Below are 24,280 nucleotides of genomic sequence, written 5' to 3' on the forward strand. Positions count from 1 at the left end.
CATTTTACTTTTTGCTTTTAGTTTGAGCCAATTTTTGACAGTGGAATGTATTGAATTGGTTAAGCTATTATTGGCGAATGTAAAATGTTCAAACACTGCGAAAACTAACTTTGCCAACAGTGGAGTTTGCCTCTTTCTCGACTGTTGTGCGAACCTGGAGTTGGTATATGGGTACATGAATGTCCAGGGGAATATGAGGCATGTCCCCCCACATGGGTAGTGCAAGGGGGCCCTCCTCCAAAAACAATTTTTGTCTTATGTTTGCTGAAGGCAGTTTTAGCAAGATGTTTGAGCTTTTTTTTTTACCCTCACTGAAACATTAACTCATTACATCTGAGTGACGCCTCCAGGTGCATCTGCAGTTACCTCCTACTGCTCCTTTAGGCATCAAATATTACTTGCTCATACTTGCATTAATAATTCCAAAATCATGCTACATACAATGTATCAGAATATATTAATGATGGCAAACACAACTGTATTGATATCTGACCGCGTCAATGAGTATTTGTTAGAATTGTAAGGTAATAACTTCATTTTTAAAGGCTCAGGCCACACCCACTAGGCGTAAAAGGTACACAGTCAAAAGAGCTGTATTGGAGGGAATGTAAGTCGACATGATTCCTTTATGTACAACAGTTACTGACACATGTAAGCACCTGTTATCAAGGGGCAAACTTGACTATGGTTCCCATCTACCATTAAAAATCAGAAATATTTTGTTACCATTTCTTTTTTACTTTAATTGTGTTCTTATTATATAAAGAGGGTTTGATTATAAAACAAACAGTTTTTAATTTAGTTTAGTTATTTCATTGAAACTATGCCTATTAAGTGTAGTAAACTTATGTTTGTACTTACAGGCTGAGTAGCTATCCAGTTACTTCCTAATTTCGTGTCTTGTGACTTAGAATTCTAATGATGCCAGTGCTATACTAAACAGTTTGACAGTTTGTAATGGGTAATTGTTTTCTGTAATCAATCGTAGATTTCAACACATGTATGAAGCACACTCACTCAAGCCTATCAGACAATAAATAAATAAATGTAGTTATATTCAAGTAAAAGCAAATTAGAACAGAATGAGATTCCTTCTAAAATGCATAATGCTTCATATACAGTATAGTAATCCAGCTGTTAAACTAATAGCAGTCTACCATGGGACATTTATTTTTTATAGACAAAACTAGAGTGATGTGAATCATCTGAAAGGGAGTTCTACAGTAAAAGGTGTTTGTGTTACACACTGAATTAGTGCTGGAACAGAATAAAAACATTTAAAATATTCTCTGCTTCTATGAAAATAAAGTGATTATCCTATGGCGCTGATACTTTGGAAAAATACATTAACTCTTGATCCACAGAAAATAACTACAATTCTGTTTTTGCAGCACTGATGCAAGCATGCTTCCCTGCATCTCCAACAGCCTTACAACATTATATATACCCACTCCGAAGCTGAACAACAGTGCAGGCAAGGGGAAACTACCTTAATCACACTGCTCTGGTACTGCAGAAACATGCACCTCCGCTGCTTGACGCAGCATTATGCATGTGCAGACCCCTTAAGTCACAAAAAGCCCCAAAACACAAAACCTCTGACAGAAGGAATTTTCCCGAGACTAATGGTGACATGGCAAAGAGAGGTTTTTAAAGGGAAGTACAGCAGAAGAGAAATGGTGACAGCTAAGGGGACACAAGAAATTTGGAACTGGACAGGGATTATCTTTTTTTGATATATGTAAGGCATCTGACACAGTTGACTGGAGATTTCCATTTTACAGTTCTGTAAGAGAAGCATAGGCCAAGGTTTAGGAGATGGATCAAAGCATTGTAGGACTCCTCTGAGGTAAGATTAGTAGAAATGGAGAACTAATGATGACAGTAAAGCCAGGAATTGGTACAAGGCAAAGTTGCCCTCTTGTTCCCTAGTCTGTTTTAGTGACAGAGGTAATGGCACAGACAGTGTTTGGAAAATACACCATGTAAGCAGAAAATCTCTATGTGGTTTGCAGAAGATTGCATGCTGGTAACTGAAAGGCAGGCTCTAGTGTTGGGTGACATCTGGGGATACGTGAAGGCTTCAGAATGAATTCAGGACTAGAATGTAATTGGAAGGAGACACTAACAAGTGAGGATTATTATTTTACTACTAGTAGTAATAATAATAATAATAATAATAATAATAATAATAATAATAATAATAATAATACTCATTTGTTAATCAGGTAGGCCCACTAGACACAGGGGAGACCAGGAAACAATATCTGGTTAAGTGACTTGCTGAAGATCACACAACAGGCAAGTTAGAGTGGAAGGACTCAGAGTATCACAAAAACTAGAACTCACAGCCTTAATCCTAAGTACTAACTGCTCAGGTTTGGAACAGCGGTGTGTAAAATAAGAGAGTAGTTGACAGGAGAGAAAAAGACTGTCAGGTACCTGGTTATGTGTTTGAAGGACTTTAGGTCAGACAGTGCAGGAAAATTATACTGAGCTGTGGGCCCTTACCACTGGCTTGTTAGGCACAAAGTTCAGTAAATCTAGTATGGCAGTGTAAGAATAAATGTGGTACAGACCATGATACTTCTGAAGATACTATAAATATTTAGGTATCTTCCATCAGGGCAAGATATAAAGTGGGGTCAGAAAATACAGCTGAGTGGAAACAGGGATGTGTGGAATAACAGGGGGAGTAGAATGGTGAAAGAACGAGTAAGACTGGGAAGAAGATGGGGGGGGTCAGGAATGCCCGACTCCCATGTTGGTCAGCAGGCAGCAGTCTTAGCATTTGTTTTACAAGCTCAGAAAGGTGAAGAGGAGAAGAAGGAGGAGTGCGAGACTGTTAGGTAAAGAGGGTTCTGAAGCTGTGCAAGGAAGAAGTATGCAACGGCAAGACATTTAGGGAGTTTAGCTTAACTGGTGTATGTAATAATCCCGACGTTAAAATACAAGGTAAAACTCTCAACTAGAGGACACACAGGAGAAGGGCACTGGTTAATGTAGATGACCTGGTGTACACTGGGGGAAAGCAGAACACTACAGGTGGAGATTTATAAGTTGAGAAGAAGGAACTGAATGATCTGACCTAAAGACAGGGGACTGGTTACAACTTATGCAAATTAAACTAAATGCTAATGCTTGGTAATAAGGACTGATATAATGCAGTCAACTGCAGTAACAGAAATCTGTATTCATGAAGGAAGACATTTGCAGACAGAAAGTAAATGTGGAAAGATATGTGCAAGGTTACTTGAGTGTAAACATGTCCACGGCATGGACAAATTGAGGAAGATGTGGGGAATTGTGGAGGGTGTAATTATACCTGTAGAAGAATGGAATGAGGTGCTGAGAAGATATGATATACTAAAATCTGTACCTATTACATGAGATCACTATATAAAATGTCTGCACAGGTGGTTCAGAACTCCCCTTCTGCTTTACAGATGACAGAAGGTGGGGATGGGAAAATGTACGTGTGGAGAGTGAAGAAGGCAGGAAATTTCTAGGTGTTTTGAAAGTTTCAGGCAGTTAGACATATATGAAGAACTTGTACAGCGGAATGGGAAACAGCATATGAGAAGCAAGTTCCAAAATGCTGGAAGTTCATACTCTTCAAGTTAAGAGGACAGGAAGATGACAGACAGAACAGGAAAAAGTGCAGTTACTGTATCCGCAAGGTTAAGTAAAAAGTATTAAAGCTAAGGGCTCTCAACTCCTGGGGGAATTAAAGAGCGGAAACATTTTTTTCTAAAGCTCCATGCCTGTCCTGTAGGCTTTACATATTAACTCTGAGCAACTTAGCCCAGAATATATCAAGACTGTTCTCATTTATTTGACTACAGGCCCCAACAATGGGTAAATAACTCAAAGATGGCCTTAAATTCTTTATGATTAATGACTGGCTCTGTGGCACAGAGCAAAAAAGCCCTGATTGTGATCCAGGTGCTGTAATAAGTGGCTACAGGCAGAGAAATTTTTAGTGTCGGACACTGGTTTACCCATTTCTAAGGGTGGAGTTGAAAGGATGACAACCCAACCCACTGGAATGTGGCAATCAGCACATTATAGACCAAGACATCTGTGCTCACAAAGTAGCACATTTGTCAATGAGTGAGTGGAACCATACATGTCACTGGGCTGGCACCTTCACAAGGAGTTTAAGGTGAGGTATAACCCTCATGGCTGCCTGGATGAGGGCCTCCCATGACTAGCTCCTGCCAACTGAGAACAATGGTCCAGTTAGGTAATGGGAGGGCTGATCATCAGCAACAGGTTGACGTACGACTTAGAAAAAAATGACCTTGACTATGAGCGAAATACCAAAGAAGCCTCATTTTCATGAGTAAGGATGTCTAGTCTGATGAAACAAAACCTGGTGGGACACCAATTTTCATTGGGAGAGGATCTTCAGGTGGAGTACATAAATCTGAAACACTGACAGTATGCTACAAAATGAGTAATAATGCTATATTGTGTTTATATCTCAGCTTAATTACAATCTCTCTCCCTATATATTGCAAAATTTTATCTGCTGCTAGTAATGCCTCTTCCTATTTTATAAGGCAGTCTATCTGCAGTTAATTACACTCTCTCCCTATACACTGCAGCATTTTATCTGCAGGTCTATATTATAACACTGAAGAGCCGTTTAAGCGAATGCCTCTTCATCGCACATAAAGACCGAGCGCACTAAAGTGCAAATGGTCAAAACAGTGAATTCCTTCCCTGGGAAAGAATTTGCTTGCACTTGTGTACACACACACACACACACACACACACTTACAAACATAACTACATGGGGGGGCTATGCCCCCCACACACCCCCTAATGAAATAAATCAACTCCGAGATCGCACTATAGTGGAGGAAAGGGCAACACTGTGTTGTTGGCCAACTACATCTTTGCCCTGCAAAGTATTCCTCGAATCGCTTAAATGCATTTCGATGAATATGCGTCACTCATTTGGTGTTCAATATAGCATTTCAACGTTGTAATATTGACTCCTATCTGCTGCTATTAATGCCTCTTCCTATTTTATAAGGCATTCTAGCTGCATGTTACTACACCTACTTCACATACACTCACCTACCTATTACTACACTCCATTATAACCTTACTGGTCAGTCACCTACTGCACCTAGCTTTACTGTCTTACATGAACTACAATTTAACTTGTAACAAAAAAAAAAAAAAATCACCTGTTCTTTCACGTGGCTGTACCAAGATTATATTACCACAGTTATTCTTATTTTATCCTGTATTTACTCTGAATATAGAAATGTATAACTGTATAGTGTATAATTGTATAAATATATGTCTGTAACTGTCATTGGAGCTTTTCTCCACGGGCCTCCACTGAAAACGGGCTCTTCGTGTCCCAGTGGACTTCCCCGGTTATAAAACTGAAATAAAAAAAAATAAAATTTGTTTCATCACTTGGTTGAGTTTTGTGCGGATATGTTAATGAGGCTGCAAAAACACATGGCACATTATATTCTTATCTCTTGACCCAGCTGAAAACATCAGTAGAATCTGCAATCATGCCACTTCCTGCAACATGGAAACAACACAATCATTTTTTAACAAATAAGTATTAAAATGCCATCACTGTCCTCTAGTCAAACCAATTTACTTTGCCCAATTCTTCTCCCACCATGTAGCACAGTAGCCAGCCCTATTAGTGTACTTACAACTGGTGTTCCTTCTGTACAATCTTCTTCTTCAGGTTCTCACTTCTTTTTGTGAAGTCCTGTTCGAACTTTCTCGCTCCACTCTCGGTGGTCTGATGAGCCTTCTCTGCGAGCTGCAATCTGATGTAATTCAAACCAACTGTGGGTAAAACTGAGGCTAGAACAGGGGCATAAGGGGTGGAAGGACAGACAAAAGAAAACAGGGAAACAGACATCTCTAAATAAAAACAAACTACGAGGGACAGTAAATGTGAAAAGAAGACTAAGAGTCCCACAATGCCCCCACTGCAGGGAGAATGTCACTTAAATGCCACAAGTGAATATCAGGAGTGTTTTTATTTTTTCAAATACTATCAACAGAAAGCAGAGAGGAGTAAACATATATATTTTTCATTTCTGAACAATCCATGTAATGTTTTATGATCTAGAGTTTAATATGTAAGTGCTTTATCCTTAACATACATAATATATGATGAAATTGATCAAATTATTTATATTTCTACAAAAATTATAAAAATCAATTACTTTATTCCTTATACATATTTATAAAATAACAGCACTTTGCTGTTTAAATACAATCTACAAAACAATAACAGAATGTATACTTCATTTGACAATTTTAAAAAGACAGTCCTCTTCAGAATGAAATGTCTTTAACAAGGTTGTAATGTTGCTCAGAATCACTGGTGGCACATTTTACAAATGACATTGCAAGAGTCTTGGTCTGATTTAACAGATCCTTGTCACTGTAGCCAGGCAGCGGGGAGCACAAATGAAAGACAGAGATAACAATGGTGTGTGGGATGCAAAATTAATGAACAAATACAAATTAAAAATGGGTTAAAGAAAAATGTAAACATAAGGGAGGAAAAAAAAGGAAAGTGGATGTCAATTACAGGGATTTATTATTTTAGCAAATCTTACTGTCATTATGGTTCAAAAACTACAACAACTTGACAAAAAGAGGAAGTGTGTAGACAAAACACAACCAAGGGAACATGTTAAGAGAAAGACAAACAGTGAATAAAAAGCTAATGACACCCACCAATGTCACACTACTTCCTTAAACTGCTTGATTTATGCATGTGTAGCTATAAATGCAGGTATGCAGAGTATTTATATGCATGCAGGTTGTTTGTAACCACTAAAGGGTTTCTTTTTCCCTATGCCTACCTCATCTGACTGCTCAGAGCAGGTGCTGATTTATTTATCCTACTCAGATAATGCCAGTACATCTAAGTTACACTTGTGCACTGATTTTAAGCATGCTTGTTAGAGAGGTTTCCAAGTCTTCTGAAGTGCTGTCAGTGCTACTCAGGAGTTGAACACAACACACAGTATTACAATACCACTTTCTAACTAATTGTACTTTAGTGTAGATCAATTTAGCAGGTGTCCCAGCTTGTTAAGCACCATCTCACATTATACATCTCTTATTTAATACAGAGCTTCTCCCATTGCATATTCGTATTTCATGATCATCTACAATATACATCATCTAGGCTATGTGATAAACCACTACTGCACATGCTTAGAAAATAACCAGGCTTAATGTTAATTACCACTCCCAGAAGTGAACACACTAACTACAGATTGGCATATTTATTTTATTTTTTATTTTATTTGCAGTTGTTTAACCAGGATAGTCCACTGGGCCAGAAGAACCCATTTTCAATGGAGTCCTGGGGAGGAAAGCTCCAAATACAGATTACACAAAGATTAGGATACACACATAGATTGCATGAGGATTAGTGAGGTTAACATTATACAATTTCTGATAATTAGACAGAACAAGAGTGTCACAATCAAAGGTAATAATGGCAGCATGTTTTTTTTGATTGAGGAGAGGTAGTTAGATGCAGTAGGATAAGGAGTTGTTTTTGTGTTTTGATTGAGGAGAGGTAGTTAGATGCAGTAGAATAAGGAGTTGCTAGATATTTGTAAGGAGTTGTATACTGGAAGCAAGCGTGAATTTGCTGCCTGGGGTTTGAGAGAAGGAAGAGAAAAAGTAAAGAGTAGGTTATGAGGGATGGGAGCAGGAGCATTCCCATGTGGAGGTTAGATGAGAGTGGAGTGATTTTTTAAAGGATGGGAGGCAAGTAATGGTACGAGTGGAGGGGGGAAGGGAGTTCCATATACGTGCTAATCAGAAGGACAGGAGGTTTTGTCCTGGAGTGTGGAGGGGTCTGTAAACTTCTATAAGGTTTTGATTGTTTGATCTTAAGACATCTTTGAGTGTGGTGCATTTTAAAGGTAGTAGAGAGTGCGGGACAGAGGGATGGCTGGAAGATGAGTTTATGAGCATAGGTGAGCTGAGTGTAAGAGAGGTAGTTGGGTAGCTCTAGCCAGTTGAGTTTGTGGAGAGGTTCACAGTGATGGGTAGATGCTTTGTTGCTAGTGGCATATCTGGCTATTTTATTGTAACAAGAGGATAGTTTGGTTTTGAGAGATGATTGTAGGTTTGTTAGAAGAGGTGCTCCATAGAGAAGGGAGGGTAAGAGAAATGTAGTAGAGAGAGTCAGCTTAGTAGCTGAGGTGAGGAACCGATTGTGTCGGTAGAGCATGCCAAGTTTTTGGTGTTTTTTTTTTTTATGTTGAGTAGTAGATGGGAGCTGAATTTAAGCTCGTCATCTATTTGGACTCCTTGTAGTTTGGTTTCAGATACCAGCTCAAGAGGTATATTATTTTGGCTGGTGATGGAGAATAAATTACGATCAAAGTTGTTAGTTTTAGAGGGGGTAAATATCATAAGTTTAGTTTTTGCAGCATTGAGTGCTAGATGGTTGTCTTTCATCCACATTTCCATGGTGGAGAAGGCATCTTGAGTGAGCTTTAAAAGAGTTGGGATGGAAGAGGCAGCACAGATGATTGTGGAATCGTCAGCATATTGAATAATGTTAGCAAGAGGGATAGAGTGGGAAAAGTCATTAATGAAAATGTTAAAGAGGAGGGGGCCCAATATAGAACCTTGTGGGACACCTGTTGGGGTGTTGAGGAGGAGGTGACTTTTTGCCATTTGACAGCTTGTTGCCTATTAGATAGATAGCTGGTAAACCAGTTGAGGGAAGAGGGTGAGAGGTTTAGGTTAGATAGCTTAGTAAGAAGTAGGTTATGAGAGATAGTGTCAAAGGCCTTAGAGAGATCAAGAAGGATGGTAGAAACAGTGAAGCCAGAATATCTAGCTTTGTTCACAGTTTCGAGGAAGGATAGAAGGGAAGTCATGGTGCTATGATGTGGTCTGAATCCGTGTTGGGTAGGGGTTAATAGGTTGTTGTCTAAGAGATGGAGAAGGAGTTGAAGGTGAATGCATTTCTCTAAGACTTTAGAAATGGGAGAGAAAATGGCGATGGGACGGAAGTTGGCAATATTAGTATTGTTTCCTCCTTTATGCAGAGGAAGGATGTAAGCTTTTTTCCAGATTTGAGGAACCAAACTTTCTTGGATAGAGCGGTTGATTAGGATGCTGATAGGGAGGGCAATAGCTTCAGCAGCTATGCTGAGGTAGTATGAGAGAATGTTATCAGGGGCATTGGTGCATGGTTTTAATTTCTGCAGGAGTGTTTTTATAGTAGAAGTAGGAATAGGTTTAATTGAAAATGGTGGGGGTTGAGAGGGTGAGGAGTGAGAGAAACATGTTGGAGGGGGAGGTGGTTTGGGAGAAGTGGAAGAAGGAGTTGGATTGTTATTTGAAAAAGAAGAGGTTAGTTTGGAAATAGCGTCTATGAAGAAAGAATTGAATTGGGTAGCAAGATCTGTCTCTTGTACATTTGGGGAAGGGTTTGGATTTTCTGTAGTACCAGGTTTTAAGAGGGTAGTTATACCTCAACAGAACTTTTGTGGGTTGGATTTATGGTTGTTTTGAAGTTGGATGAAGTAGTTTCGACGATCCGTTGAGATAAGTTTTGTAACTGAGTTACGGATAGTTTTATATTCGTTGAGGTTAGATGTAGATTCGTTCCTCTGGTATTGTGTCCAGGCTTTATCTCTAAGTCGCATGGTGGCCTCTGGTATTGTGTCCAGGCTTTATCTCTAAGTCGCATGGTGGCTAAAGTGTTTTTTGTTAACCAGGGGGTGGCTTTCCTTTTTATCCGTTTGGTTATTAAGGGAGCGTGATTATTTAGAATGTTTAGGAAGGTAGTATTAAAGTGAGTTATTGCATTTTCTAGTGGTAGAGTTTTTAAGGGGTACTTATTTTAACTGCAAAACACTGAGGGTTACAACTTCCACAACTGATCAAACAGCATCATCTACAGTAAACTGAAATTCCTAAATTTGCCAAACTGAGAAATGCAAAAAGCTTTGGGGGGGGGGGGGGTGCTCTTATGATTCTATGCTTAGTACTTGTAGTATGCACAAAACAATTCAATGATTTTTTTAAATTATTGTGTGCCCTGGATCCTGTACTACATCCAAAACCAGAAAGTCAAGGTGGCAATCCTGTGGGCCTTCCCATGGTCAGGAATGACTGGCTCAGGACAGTGTCCAGCTACTTGCCAGTAAAGACAATCACAACTCATACAAGACTTCTTCCAATTTAAGATGACCCCACTTCTCCTGAATGGCAACTGCAGAAATATCCTTTGCCAGGATTTTTACAAGAAGCCTCTATAGACTGGGCTACTACCTGCAGCCAAACAACCATGTCAAGTAATAAAACAAAATCTTTCTCCTGCAGCCATGTGCTGGTTCTCCTGCAACCATAGGCTGGTAAAGACTTTGGCTGCTAAATAAAACACCAACATCAACCTTAGACACTGGAGCAATGTCAACTTACACAACACCAGTGGATCATAAACATGGATGTGTCTAAACATGTCTGTGATGTCTACTTATACCCTCCAGGGACCAGAAAGGAGAAGCATGGGCTCCTAAAGGAAGACCATCAGAAAATGAACATAACTGATGCGCTGAATGAATCTGTTGCAAGTTAGAGAAAGAGATGAAACTTGATTAAGTGAACATAAACTTCTGACTCTTTTCCAAAAATGAGACAATCTCTTCATCTCATTTTAGCAACCGAGTCTACTCTGTCCCAAGAATTCTACTAAGATGGACCAAGTTGCTGGCAGAGCTTTTTTGGGTGAGGAATTCTGAGCTCCAAGATGTTGAAGACACCAAGTACATCTATACCTTACTGGCCTTTTGTTACGGTTCTTCAAACCACAGTGAACTTGGACAAAAGCCCCCTCCAAACAGCAAACCTAGACTAGAGTCAGAAGTGCGGTGATGACTTAGCTGGCATGGTATGGATAGGGGTAAGGAAAGCATGCACAACTCTTTAAAGCCTTCCTCTTTTGGAGCTCACTAAACTTAAAAGAAAAAAAAGAAGAAAATGTGGAAGTGGATGGGGGGCATAGAGTCCTCCACTGAAGTTTCAGTCTGCTTTTTCTTTAGAAAGTCATTTTTCAAGTTCTGAGTGGAATGGATGAAAAGCACTTTCCAAAGAAACTGGCATCCAGGATCTTGCTCCTATATTCCTCATTCTCAATCATGACATCCAGCCTGTAGGCCTTGCCTTAGCATTCACACAGTAGGATACGCAACAGTCTACTGTTGAAAATGAAGGCAGAGTCTTTGCCAGGTCGGTCCTTGTTGATATCAGATTCCAGGAGACCCTCAAGCTTACAGCCTTGTTAAGCAAGTGGGAATGGAATTAAGACAGGCAAGATGGATGAGAGGAAAACTTTCATGCCACAGCTGTCCCAAGCTTTAAACCTTTTGTTGTGAAGTAATGTGTCAGAATGCTGTAGTCTCTGGGATCTATGCTGGACCTATGACATCCTGCCAATAGTTTGCATTATGATGCAAGGCAAACTGTTCTACCCATTCATGCAGGGACTTGTAGAGGGTATCCACCTTTGTGGTAACCAAAAAGGAGAGATACAAGGTGCCTCTAATAGATCTTAATGACAAAAGTACAGTTTTGTACCTACCATAAATGTAGATGTTCGAGGATTCCATTGCTGCAGTCCTAACTATTGGGTATAGTCCGCATCCAGTCGGCCCGAATACCAGAGTATAAGGCTGACGTCGGTCAGGGCGCATTAGACTGACGTCAGTACGTCAGGGTACTAATGCGCATGACCGGCGTCATATCCTCAGTCTTTTCTTGCCCCAGATGTCAGAAGACCCTAAAAAGACAAGGCCCAAAATACCTGCACCAAAACATGAACAATATATACAAAAATATAAGCATGTAAACTCACCTACACAACCACCCCTAAACACAGAGGGAAGGAGGGAGGGTAAATTGGACTGCAGCAATGGAATCCTCGAACATCTACATTTATGGTAGGTACAAAACTGTACTATGTTCTTCGTTTTCCATTGCTGCAGTCCTAACTATTGGGTAGAATCCCAAAGCAGAGGTAAGGGAGGCTGGCAAATCATAAAGAAGTAGGAGCTGACAACATGCCTTGTAAAACAGCTGTGGCAAAACCAGCCCTAGACTTAGAGTAGATAGGAAGGTGATAATGCTTAGAGAAAGTATGCACTGAACTCCAAGTAGCTGCTTCCAAAATATCCTTAGTTGCCACCCCGTAGAAATGCTGTTGAAGTGGCAGTAGCCCTAGTGGAATGAGGCCTAATCCCAGCTGGAATCTCCTTGCCATGATGGGAATAACAAAATGCAATGCAAAAGCCAATCCACCTAGAAATAGTCTGTTTTGACACAGGCTTGCCCTGTGAACTCAAAGCAAAAGAAACAAACAACTGCTGAGACTGCCTAAAATCCTTAGTCCTGCTTAAATAATAACGCAATTGCCTATGTACATCTAAAGTGTGCAAAATCTTTTCCCCTTTATTTTGGGGGTCTGCATAAAAGTAGGCAAATGAATAGTTTGGTTTAAAGCCACACAAGAAACCACCATAGGCATAAAGGAAGGATTAGTACGTAGTGATACCCTATCCTTATGGAAAATCAAAATGGCTCTACTGCCATAAGGGCCTGCAACTCAGACACCCTTCTTGCAGAAGTAATAGCCAACAGAAAAGCAGTCTTCCATGACAAGTATTTCAATTCAGCAGTAGCCGCAGGCTCAAAAGGTTGTAGAGTAAGTTTTTCCAACACAAAATTGAGATCCCAAGCAGGAGTAGGAGCTCTCGTGGGGTCTTATATTCTTTGCCCCTCAAGAAACTGCTTGAACAAAGGATGCGAAAACAATGGTGGGTCACAATCATAGTGAGCTGAAATTGCTGCAGCATGAATCTTAATGGAAGAGAAGGACAAACCTTTGTCCAATAACTCAGTAAGGTATTGAAGAGCCACACTTAAATTAGGCTCCGAAACCTGCAAATTCTTTGCTGTACTCCAAAATAAAAATCTCTTCCATTTTCCTGCGTACACTTTCCTTGTACTAGGTCTTCTAGCTTCCATAATCACATTTAAAACATGTTGAGGAAGTTGAGACCTGCTGTGTGTCAACACAGAAGATGCCAGGCTGTTAGATGAAGAGAGTGAAGCTTGACATTGAGCAGATGACCATCCTTCTGAGATAACAGATGAGGAATCAGAGGTAAAGGCCATGGAGGCTTCCTTACCAGACTCCGTAGTAGTGGGTACCAGTGTTGCCGAGGCCAATCTGGAGCTATCAAAATCATCCTTGGCCTGTCTTGTCTGACCTTTAATAGTACCTTTGGAAGAAGAGGCAGAGGAGGAAAGGCATACACATGAAGGTTTTTCCAACTGAAAGACAGAGCATCCACTTTCCAAGCTGTGTGATGAAACCCCTTTGTGCAATACTGTGGCAGCTGGTGGTTTAGTGGAGAAGCGAACAGATCTATGTCTGGAGTTCCCCATGACACTGTCAATTTTTGAAACACATGAAGATCCAGTTTCCACTCGTGGGGATCCATGATTTGTCTGCTTAACACATCTGCTAAGGAGTTCTGTGCTCCGGCAGAAACCTTGCCTGAAGAGTTAGTTGCAAGCGTGAAGCAGTCTCCCATAAAATCATTGCTTGCCTGCATAGAGGATAAGAATGTGTTCCCCTTGCTTGTTGATGTACCACATGACAGTTGTGTTGTCTGTTAGAATCAACACCTGCCCTGGAAGAAGGAACTCCTTGAAAGCCAGTAATGCAAACTGGACTGCTAACATCTCCTTCATGTTGATATGTAGATGCTGTAGTCTGGCAGGCCACTTGTCTTGTATCCACTTTCCATTTAGATGAGCTCCCCAAGCAAAATCCGAGGCATCTGTCGTTAAAATCTGACTCGCCTCTGGCCGGGTCACAGAGAGTCCCTTGTTTAGGTGACATTCCTGAGCCCACCACAAAAATTCTCTTTGAAGGCAAGGTATTATTTGAATGACAGTGTCTAAATCCTGGCAGTGCTGTGTCCATACATTTTGAGATACCATTGTAACTTCCTCATATGCAGTTTGGCATTGGGAAGCACCAGAATACAAGATGCCATGAACCCTAATGCTTGAAGGACTGTCTTTGCAGTCAGCACGGACTGATGAGATAGTTGATGGAAGTAAAGTGATAGACTCTTTTGTTTGTCCGGGGTTAAAAAGGCCATCTGGGCTGCTGTATTCAGTCTCACACCCAGAAAGCACATGTCTTGAGAGGGTACTAGACTGGACTTTATTTCGTTCACAGAATACCCTAGGCATCTTAGCACTGCTATAACATATTCCAGATGCTGTAGAAGGTCTTCCTTTTCTTGAGCCAGAATCAGGCAGTCGTCTAAATAAGGATAGATTTGAATTCCTTGTAGCCTGAAGTAAGCTATCACTGGAGCCAGAACCTTTGTGAATACTCTGGGCGCAGTAGATAAGCCAAAGGGCAATGCAGAGAACTGATAATGAGAATCTCCAGCCCGAAACCGCAGATACTTCCTGCAACTTAGCCTGATAGGCACATGAAGGTAAGCTTCCTTGAGATCTAAAGTTACCATCCAGTGATCTTTGCCCAGCAGGGGTAAAAGCTGTTGTAACGTCAACATCTTGAACTTGGGAATGTCCAGATAAGTGTTGAGGAGAGATAAATCCAAAATCGGTCTCCACGTGTTCCCCTTCTTTGGTACTAGGAACATGCGAGAATAAAATCCTAGGCCCCTTTCTGATACAAGGACCGGCTGAATGGCCCCCATTTGGAGTAACTGAGAAACTTGCTTGTGAGCCTCTCTTCTTTGTGGAGGAGGAACGTCTGGCATGCCTTTGAAAGGGGGCATTGTATGGAAATAAAATCTGTAACCGTGGTGAATGATGTCCAACACCCATCTGTCTTGAGTAATTAAATCCCAATTTTCTTTGGAAAGAGACAGTCATCCTCCCAAAGGAGCTGCCAGACGAGAATCTACTGGCAGCTGAAAAGGCAGGTCATTGGGTCTGTTTACGAAAGGACTGACCCCTGCCCTCACCAGAAGTCTGAGCAGGTGAACTCCCTGTTCTCGGCCGAAAAGAACCTTGAGCCCTGCCCCTACCACGTCTAGACCTACCCCTAGACTGGGAATCATAAGCAGGATATGTCCACCCCTTAGCAGGCCAATTTCTACTAAACTTCGGTGGCTGTACCTGCAAAAAATCTTTAACAGTTTGCATAGACTTAGCTTTGTCCTCCATTTTCTTTAAAACTGCTTCCACAGGTGAACCAAACAACACATCAGACTGTAAAGGAGCATCCAAAATCCTTGTCTTAACATGCTCAGCCAAATTTTGATCCCTCAACCAGGCATGCCTGCGAAGAACAGAACTAGTGGCAGCCACCCTCGAGGAGGCCTGCACAGCATCAAAACCACATTGCAAAGAATGCTTGCCCACTTGTTCAGACACATAAACTAAATCCAGCAATTCTTTACAATCAATACCTTCCGCCAAAGCATCCACCTTAGATTTTAATTGTGAAAGGAGATAATTTTGATATTTCAGCATGTGAAACTGACAATTCAACGCTCTCATGGCTAGAGTGGAAGAAGTATACACTTTCTTACCCCACCTATCCAACGCCCTTGCCTCTTTGTCAGTGGGAACAGGATTTTTAACCACAGAGGCCTTAACACCTTTAGGCCCCTGAGAAACAGTTTCTGGGTCCGCCCTAGGACTCTTAAACAAATACTTATGAGCTTGGGCACCCTATAGTACCTATCAGGTTTAACAGGAGCAGGAGGCAAAGAATCAGGGTTCAGGAAGCCTCTGCAAAACATCTTCCACCACATTTAACACAGGAGGTATAGCTAAGGGCCTATGCTGGGGTAAAACAAGAATTCCCTAAGCCTCTTCCTGGAATCAGAGTAATCCTGGCCTTCCCATTTAAAGTGCTCCCTCATGGAATGCAGAGTCTCTGAAAATGAAAAATCCTCAGGAGGAGAAGCCGAAGGAGTGGCATCATCCACATCAGAATCAGAATAATGAGGAAACTCCTGCAAATCTTCCAGAAGACTCAGAAGCCCTGAACCCTGTTCAAAACTGTCAAACTCTGGTTCCACCCTAGGCCTCTTATCAGGAGGGCCCATAGAACCTCTAATCATAGTAATCAAATCTTCTGCCATTTTAAGCATATGTTTCTTAGGTACAGAACCCGAAATGCTAGGAGAAGCCCCTACTGAAGCTGAACTTGGCCTACCTCTAAAAGAAGATTTGGCAACAGAAGGAGAGGCTTTAACTACTTTGGGAAGAGAGGGAAGAATAGTTACCTGAGAAGCCCCCTCAGCCTGGCCCGCCTCCTGAGAGGGTACATCCTGTAACAGTAAAGTTTCAGCCTGAGACTCCATAGAAACTCCTGGCAAAACCTCAGGCTCCACTGAGCCTCCTAAAGAACCGACGTCCGGGACTGCCGGTTCATCAACCCTGGGCTTTGCTGTTTTGTCCTTGCGCTTCTTGGACGAAGCGGGCGTCGGAGCATCCGACGGCATTTTATAATTGCAACGTTTCCCAAACACTAATCTGGCACAGTCTAACCTCCTCTTAATAGTGCGTTTGTTAAACCTAGCACAAGAGCGGCAACCAACAACGTCGTGCTCGGGCCCTAAACAAGGTATACACAATGTATGGTAATCCCTATGAGGTATTTGTTTCCCACAAGAAATACAGTTATTCACTTTTTCTGACATCCGGTTAAATACTGAGGCAAGAAAAAACAAAATGTTCCCAACGGGTACTTAGCCAACTCTGATTCGGTCTGAAACTCCGGTTTCGGAAATATTTCAGAACGCCAACCTGCACTCGCAAAACTGCTTCTGCATCGGACCACGCGGCAAAAAAGACTGAGGATATGACGCCGGTCATGCGCATTAGTACCCTGACGTACTGACGTCAGTCTAATGCGCCCTGACCGACGTCAGCCTTATACTCTGGTATTCGGGCCGACTGGATGCGGACTATACCCAATAGTTAGGACTGCAGCAATGGAAAACGAAGAACATCTCCTAATGGACAATGTTCCAGAGCTCTTTGGACTGCTCCCCTCAGAACCTCCACAAGATATTTGTAAAGGGAGAAATAAAAGGGCTCAAGGTTAGTCTAAAGTGTACATCATAAAACCAACGACTTCTCCCAAGGGAGGGTTCATCCATGGTGGCCAACTTTAACCTTATCTGCCTCAGAATCTATTGACACATCAGAATATTTACAGTGAGTTGAAGTTCAATGACTTTCACCACCCAAGCCAAAGTTTGAGAGAGTCGCACCAGTATGATCCTACATTCATAACTTGAGCTTCCACAAGACGTCAAATATCTGCTTGATGTCTATCGCATAAGGAATTATCTCTAGTACAGTATGACAAAACAGACCAACATCTTTCAGCTGCGGCTTTCCATCTTGAAGCAGACCAGGGGATAAAATCGTCAAGACCCTATGCTGCAAATCACCATAGACAAAGTCCCATGCCATAACCTAGCAAGCTATAAGTCACTCTCTATGCCTGTAGAATCCCATAGCAAGTACGAAGGACCTACTGGAGAAACTTTTAGTTATGTACTTACCATAACTTTAGATGTATGGGATCCATCTCGCCTACATTCTCTACAGATGGGTTCAGAGCCGATCCTCGGCTCCGACTCGGCACGCTATACAATAGCACGAATTCTCTTATTGGCTGAGTTACCTCATATCCCAGGATGCACCACTACTGCTTCCCCAGATCTTGTTTGTCCGCACACATGCACACACACACACATAGACTGTTGTTATAAGATTGCCAGGTGTTTCAAGAGAGGAAACAGTTGTATTCGGACCGTCCGGTCTCTTCTGGCCTCCAAGGCAGGGGGAAGGAGGGTGGGTTATTAGGAATGTAGGCGAGATGGATCCCATACATTTAAAGTTATGGTAAGTACATAACTAAAAGATGTAATGTGATCCTATCTCGCCTACATTCTCTACAGATGGGACAGCGTCCCTAGCACCTAATTCCTGGGTGGCTCATTGGAAAACGGTCCGGAGAACCGTGGAACTGAAGGAAGCTCGACCCCTAGATGCCACATCCAATTTGTAGTGAGTAATAAAGGTGTGTAGAGAAGACCACGTAGCAGCCGCACAAATGTCATTAATAGAGAGCTTGGAATGAAAGGCTGCCGAAGTGGCCATAGCCCTGGTAGAATGAGCTTTCACTGGAATTGTAAGCTCTTTATTTGAAATGTGATAAATATGACTGATGCAGTCTCTGATCCACTTAGCAATAGTGACCTACGTGATTGCTTTGCCCAATTTATTGTCCGAAAAGGACACAAACAGTTGATCTGATTTTCGTGCTTGGTGTGTCCTATCCAAATAGAAACGTAATTGTCTGTGCACATCTAAGCTGTGAAAGGTATACTCAGCTCTGTTCGAATACTTAGGGAAAAAGACCGGTAATTCCAGTGATTGTTGCAAACAAAAGTTAGAACAAACCTTTGGTATAAAGGATGGGTTTGGTCTAAGAGATACTCTATCCTTGTGAAATACCAGGTATGGTGGTTTGACACACAAGGCTTGAAGTTCTGAAACCCGCCTGGCTGATGTGATAGCAACTAGAAGAGCAGTCTTCCAAGAAAGAAATTTCAAGTCACAGGTTGCTGCCGGCTCAAAGGGAGGTGCAGTTAAAGCGGCTAATACTACGTTAAGGTCCCACGGTGGTGCGGGATGAGATATAGGGGGCCGTAGAAGCCAAGCTCCTTTAATAAAGGCTTTGCACAACTTATTGCTCATTAAGGGTGGTTCTACGTTCTCGTGAAAATTGGAAATAGCTGCCAATTGAACTTTGATGGTAGAAACCGAACAACCTTGGTTGAACAGGGAAGTTAAAAACTTCAGAACCTATGACACCGAAGCTGTCATAGGGTCTAATCCTCGGAGTTGGGCCCAAATAGCAAACCTCTTCCATTTACTGCTATACATCTTTTTTGTAGAAGTTTTGTGGGCCGAGGACAAAATATGCAAGACTTCAGGGTCGAAAGAATGGCTCCTAACTATGGTCGGAAGAGGAGTAGCCAAGCTGCTAGCTTCAATGAATGTAGGGACTGATGGAGCTGTCCTGACTGATGCGTCAGGAGGTCTGGAATTTGGTCTAGGAACCAGGGACCGTCCAATGCATACTTGCGAAGAAAAGGGAACCAAACTTGACGAGGCCAGTATGGGACGATTAGAATAATTTTGCTTCCCAAGCGAATCGCCTTCTGAATCACCTTGGGGAGAAGGGGAACCGGTGGAAAAGCGTATAGCAGAGCGGAGGGCCAAGGTTGGACCAGAGCATCCCTGGGCATCTGCCCCGGAACTGGAATGAGAGAGAAGAACTGCTGGCATTTTGCGTTGAGGGGAGTTGTGAAAAGATCGCAATATGGAACTCCCCATCTGGTGAAAATCTGTGTTACCACTTTGTGATTCAAGGACCATTCGTGAGGGGAGAGAATAGTCCTGCTCAGTCTGTCGGCTATCACATTGGATGTCCCCGGAATGTGTGTTGCCACTAGAAAGCGTTTGGTAGCAATCGCCCAATCCCATATCTTCATGGCCTCTCTGCAAAGGGGGTAAGACCTGGTCCCTCCTTGCTTGTTCAAGTACCAGACTACCGACATATTGTCGGACTGAATGGCAATCGTCCCCCGGGGGAGGTGATCGTGCAATGCTTGCAACGTTAAAAGCACCACCCTCATTTCCAGGATATTGATGTGGAGAAGATGCTCGTCGGATTGCCATGTGCCTTGGACCGACCTGTCCAGATAATGTCCCCCCCACCCTGTCTGGGAGGCGTCCGTAGTCAACGTGGCTGAGGGGAATGGGGGAACGAAGGGTCGCCCCTGATCCAGGTTGGAGGAAAGAAGCCACCAACGAAGATCCTGTTTGCATGTCTCTGTGATCAATATGTGGTGACTGAGGGGGAGGTCTTGATAAGACCACTGGACTGAGAGGAGCCACTGGAGTATCCTCATATATAACCTTGCTAAGGGGACGAGAAGAATGGTGGCTGACATGGAACCTAGCAGCTGCAGTACCATTCTCACTGGAGCGCGACGTCTGAGGAGTAACGCCCAAACCTGAGACTGCAATGTTGCTATTCTTTCCGCAGGAAGATAGACTCGCATCTGCCTTGAGTCTATTTCTGCACCAATAAACAGAATACGCTGTGACGGCAGCAATACGGATTTTGTCCAACTGAAGGTGATTCCTAAGGAGCTGCCTAGGGAGATAGTGGCTGCTAGAGTTTTTAAGAGTAGATGCCTTGAAGTGGCAGTTAGGAGCCAGTCGTCTAGGTATGGAAACACTTGGAATCCTAGACTTCTCAGGTGACCAGTCACCACTGCCAAACATTTGGTGAACACCCTGGGGGCTGTGGTGAGACCAAAGGGCAGTGCACGGAACTGGAAATGACTGTCCCCTAGGCTGAAGCGCAAGTGTCTCCTGGATGCCTGATCTATCAGGATGTGATAACAGGCGTCCTTGAAATCTATGGAGCACGTCCAAACACCCTTCTCCAGAAGCAGGAGAATGGTTTGCAAGGTGACCATCCGGAATTTGGACTTTTTGACTGATCGGTTTAGCCTGCTGAGATCCAAAATGGGCCTCAAGTCCCCGGTCTTTTTTGGTACCAAAAAGAATCTTGAGTAAGTCCCTGATCCGGCCTGATCTGCGGGGACAGGTTGGATGACTCCTTTTTGAAGCAGCTTTGAAATTTCGATGGCTGCCATATCCCGTTGACTGGGTGGCAGGTCCGGGATTCTTCGGGATGGTGGGGGGGGGGGGGTTGAGAGAAGGGAATGGTGTAACCTCCGGTGATGATTCGGAGCACCCATTGGTCCTGAGTGATACTTTCCCAGGCCTTTAGGTGCCTCGAAAAATGGCCCCCGACTGGCTCCGGAGCTGCACATTCGGGCACTCCTTCAGGGATGCTGGAAGGAGGAGGAGCCACGAAAGGACTCGCAGTCTCCAGTGTTGCGGGGACCTCCGCCGCCTCTGGGACGGCGTCTCCCTGAAAAATTTCCCCTTCCTCTGCCTCTAGAGGGGGAATCGCTCTGCTGCGATGAGTAAGACTTTTGAGACTTACAAACAACCAAATTGAGGGAAGCTGAAAATGACAACAAAGAACCCAAGTACAGCTTCAAGGATGTTTGCCAATGAATATCCAAGAACCAAGTGGTGTAAACAGTAAAGTAAACCTTCTTTATTAACGCTGTTAATTCCAACAAGTAAGACACGTTTTCGTTGCTGAATGCAACTTCTTCAAACGAAAGAAGTTGCATTCAGCAACGAAAACGTGTCTTACTTGTTGGAATTAACAGCGTTAATAAAGAAGGTTTACTTTACTGTTTACACCACTTGGTTCTTGGATATTCATTGGCAAACATCCCTGAAGCTGTACTTGGGCACTTTTGAGACTTACGGAACCACATTTTCCCTCCTCTTCGAGCCTTGGGATAAGGCCTGAAGGGAGTGGAAAACCGCCCCTGCAGTTAAAGTCTTACCCTCCTGCTCGCAGCGAGTCAGCGTGTCCTTTACCTTGGGTCCAAAAGGAGGACCCATCAAAGGGGTCGGCAAAGGAAGACTTAAAGGCCTCCGCAAAGTGACACAGGCGTAGCCAGGCTTGTCTCCGTTGAGCAACACCTGTGCCCGCCGCCCTGCTCGTTCCTTCGGCTGCATACGAAATGAGCCTCATGGACGAGTTGGATAGGGAGGACAGGGTAGCCAACTGGGAGTTAACCGTCTGGGCTAACTGCTCAGGTAAGTTACCAGAGAGGGTATCCGAAAGCTCCTTGACCAGATCCCTCTGCAGTCTCGTAAAGTGCGTCAGGTAGTTCAGAGACCTTAATGTAAAGGTTGCTGAAGCAAGGGTGCGCTTCCCATACCGATCCATGCTCCTAGACTCCTTATTAGGAGGATGGACGGACGTTGAAGCCTCTGCCACATCTTGTTGGGTAGCAGATGCCACCACCAAGGCATCTACAGCCACACCTTTGGTAAGAAAGTCCTTATCAGGGGGTGCCAAAAGGAATTTATTGGGGCGAGCTGGCACCGGTTCAACAGAGTCCGGATGTTCCCATGCCGTTCGAGAGATCAAATCCAGGAGCTCATCGAAGGGCGGAGACACCCAGGAGGCGGAGGGCTGAGCCCCGAAGGCCTTGAGGAACACCAACTCCTCAGCAGAAGGGGGTTTGGACTGCCAGTTGCCTCGTTGCTTAAGGATTTCCAAGATGTCCGCAAAGGTACATCATCCGAGGATGACTTGGGGGACCCCTCCGCATCATCGAGGTCGGTATCCGAGGTGAGAGACTCATCAGGGGAGTCAACGTGCTTCCTCTTGCACTGTCTCTTCCTCGGGGGTTCCTCCAAAGACGTTTCGGAGGGACCTCCAGGAAGAAGGGAACCCCCGATGGGGTTAACCTCAGGCCCCAGGGCTCCGCTGTCGTGAGACAGGGGGATTGCAAAGGAACCAGTCTCCGTGCCAAGGGAAGGTGGTGGTGAGATGGTAGAAGTGGCCAGAGAGGATTTGGCCAAGGCACTCCTCATGGCCTTGAAGGCGGGACCCCCAGAGTCCTGGAAAGGTTCAACCCCCAAGGCCACAACAGCAGTCGGAACTCCCGCCGCAGACGCACCGAGAGGGAGGCTCGCAACCGATAGGATCGGTCCTGAAGCGTCTCCCCCGGGGCCGACAGAGGAGGTCTGCGTACCGAACACCGACCCGAAGGGCGGGGTTGGAGTTAGGGTCGGAACCGACCAGACAACCTCCAACTCCACCAACACCGACTCCAACGGCGCCGAAGCTGTTGGAGGATGAACCAAGATGGCAGGGTGGGAAAACGGCTCCGGAGCCGACTGGGCTGGAGCAGAGACCAACTTTTGAAAGACCGGAGACTGGAAAAGCCTTTGAAGCACCCTGTCTACATCCGAATCGGACATCCTCGACGACCGAGAAGAGACTGACCGGGTCCGAGTCGACTTCTCCGCCGGTTCCGAAAAACTGGGGGACCGGCTCCGAATGGTTTTGAGAAGTATCGGCGCCGAGGGAGATTCCACCACTACTGCAATTTCCCTCGGAGCCGATGTGGACTTCGGCACCGAAGGGGAAGAGTCTGAGCGGGCAACCTTCATCGGCTCCGAAGGCAGTGGAACCGATGGAGATGACTCGCCTCTCGACGCCCGAGCTCTCGGCTCTAAAGCCAGAGGAGTCGAGGCTGGAGACATCGAGGCAGACCGTTCCACCCTCGGCTCCGAAGTCCGTGGAGCCGACGGAGAAGCCTGCCTTGACATTTTTGCTGCCGGATCCGACGGGCTGGTCGGAGCCGAAGATTTTTTTCTTCCTCGACGGGGAAGAAGAAGAAGATAGGGCTTCCTCAAAGGAAGGGGTAATAAGCCCTTTCAAAATCAACTTATTTTTCCTCTCTTGGAGCACGTGAGAGGAAAAAGCGTGGCAAACGCTACAGGATTCCTGTAGGTGCTTCGGCCCCAAACAGTATACACATAACAAATGGTCGTCCGTAATGGACATTTTGTAAGAGCATTTTGAACATTTTTTAAATCCTGATGGCCTATGTTCTTTAGACATGGCTATCTACTTCCACTGAACTTTAAGGAGAGAGAACTTCAACACTGACTATAAGAAAATACACGAAGACTAAGGCAAGGTCCCTCTAAGTTAAATGGGAACACTTGCCACCAAGAAAAACATACAATTTACCACAAAGTTGTAAAAATTAAAAACACACAATGAGTAGCTGTTAAACAGCCCTAACTAAAGCGCGAGGGCTAGGCAAAGGCCCCTCTAACTTAAACGGGATCCTTTACCGTTGACAAAACACAATTTTTACCACAAACTTTTAAAGAAAAATCAGTCACACAACAATAAATAGCTGTTAAAACAGCTTTTGGGTAAATTTAGCAAAATTTCTGACAGAAATTTAAGCACTAGAGCCACTTAGCTCAGCCAAGTCCGAGACCACGTCTATGCTGTAGAAGCAGCAAACGAGATCTGGGGAAGCAGTAGTGGTGCATCCTGGGATATGAGGTAACTCAGCCAATAAGAGACTTCGTGCCATTGTATAGCGTGCCGAGTCGGAGCCGAGGATCGGCTCCAAACCCATCTGTAGAGAATGTAGGCGAGATAGGATCACATTACATCTTACAGTTAAACCAAATATCCTATTCATGGGAGACTAATGAACTCTCTAACAATTGG

General features: G+C 43.7%; 1 protein-coding gene across 3 annotated transcripts in view; it reads right to left on the reverse strand.

The window, feature by feature from the left end:
* Window positions 1–24,280, reverse strand: part of RUFY2 (RUN and FYVE domain containing 2) — a 2,497,315-nt gene that overhangs the window by 375,089 nt on the left and 2,097,946 nt on the right. For 2 of the 3 annotated variants that reach the window (XM_044055761.1, XM_044055762.1), the window contains one exon: window positions 5,694–5,813. In XM_044055761.1, coding sequence (XP_043911696.1) covers window positions 5,694–5,813 — 120 coding nt within the window. Of the gene's footprint in view, window positions 1–5,693; window positions 5,814–6,010; window positions 6,440–24,280 lie in introns of those variants that run through there. The other variant, XM_044055763.1, reaches the window with a different exon arrangement.

The sequence above is a fragment of the Protopterus annectens genome, chromosome 14.part0 (assembly GCF_019279795.1).
Source record: "Protopterus annectens isolate FY-2018-M chromosome 14.part0, PAN1.0, whole genome shotgun sequence".
NCBI lineage: Eukaryota > Metazoa > Chordata > Ceratodontiformes > Protopteridae > Protopterus > Protopterus annectens.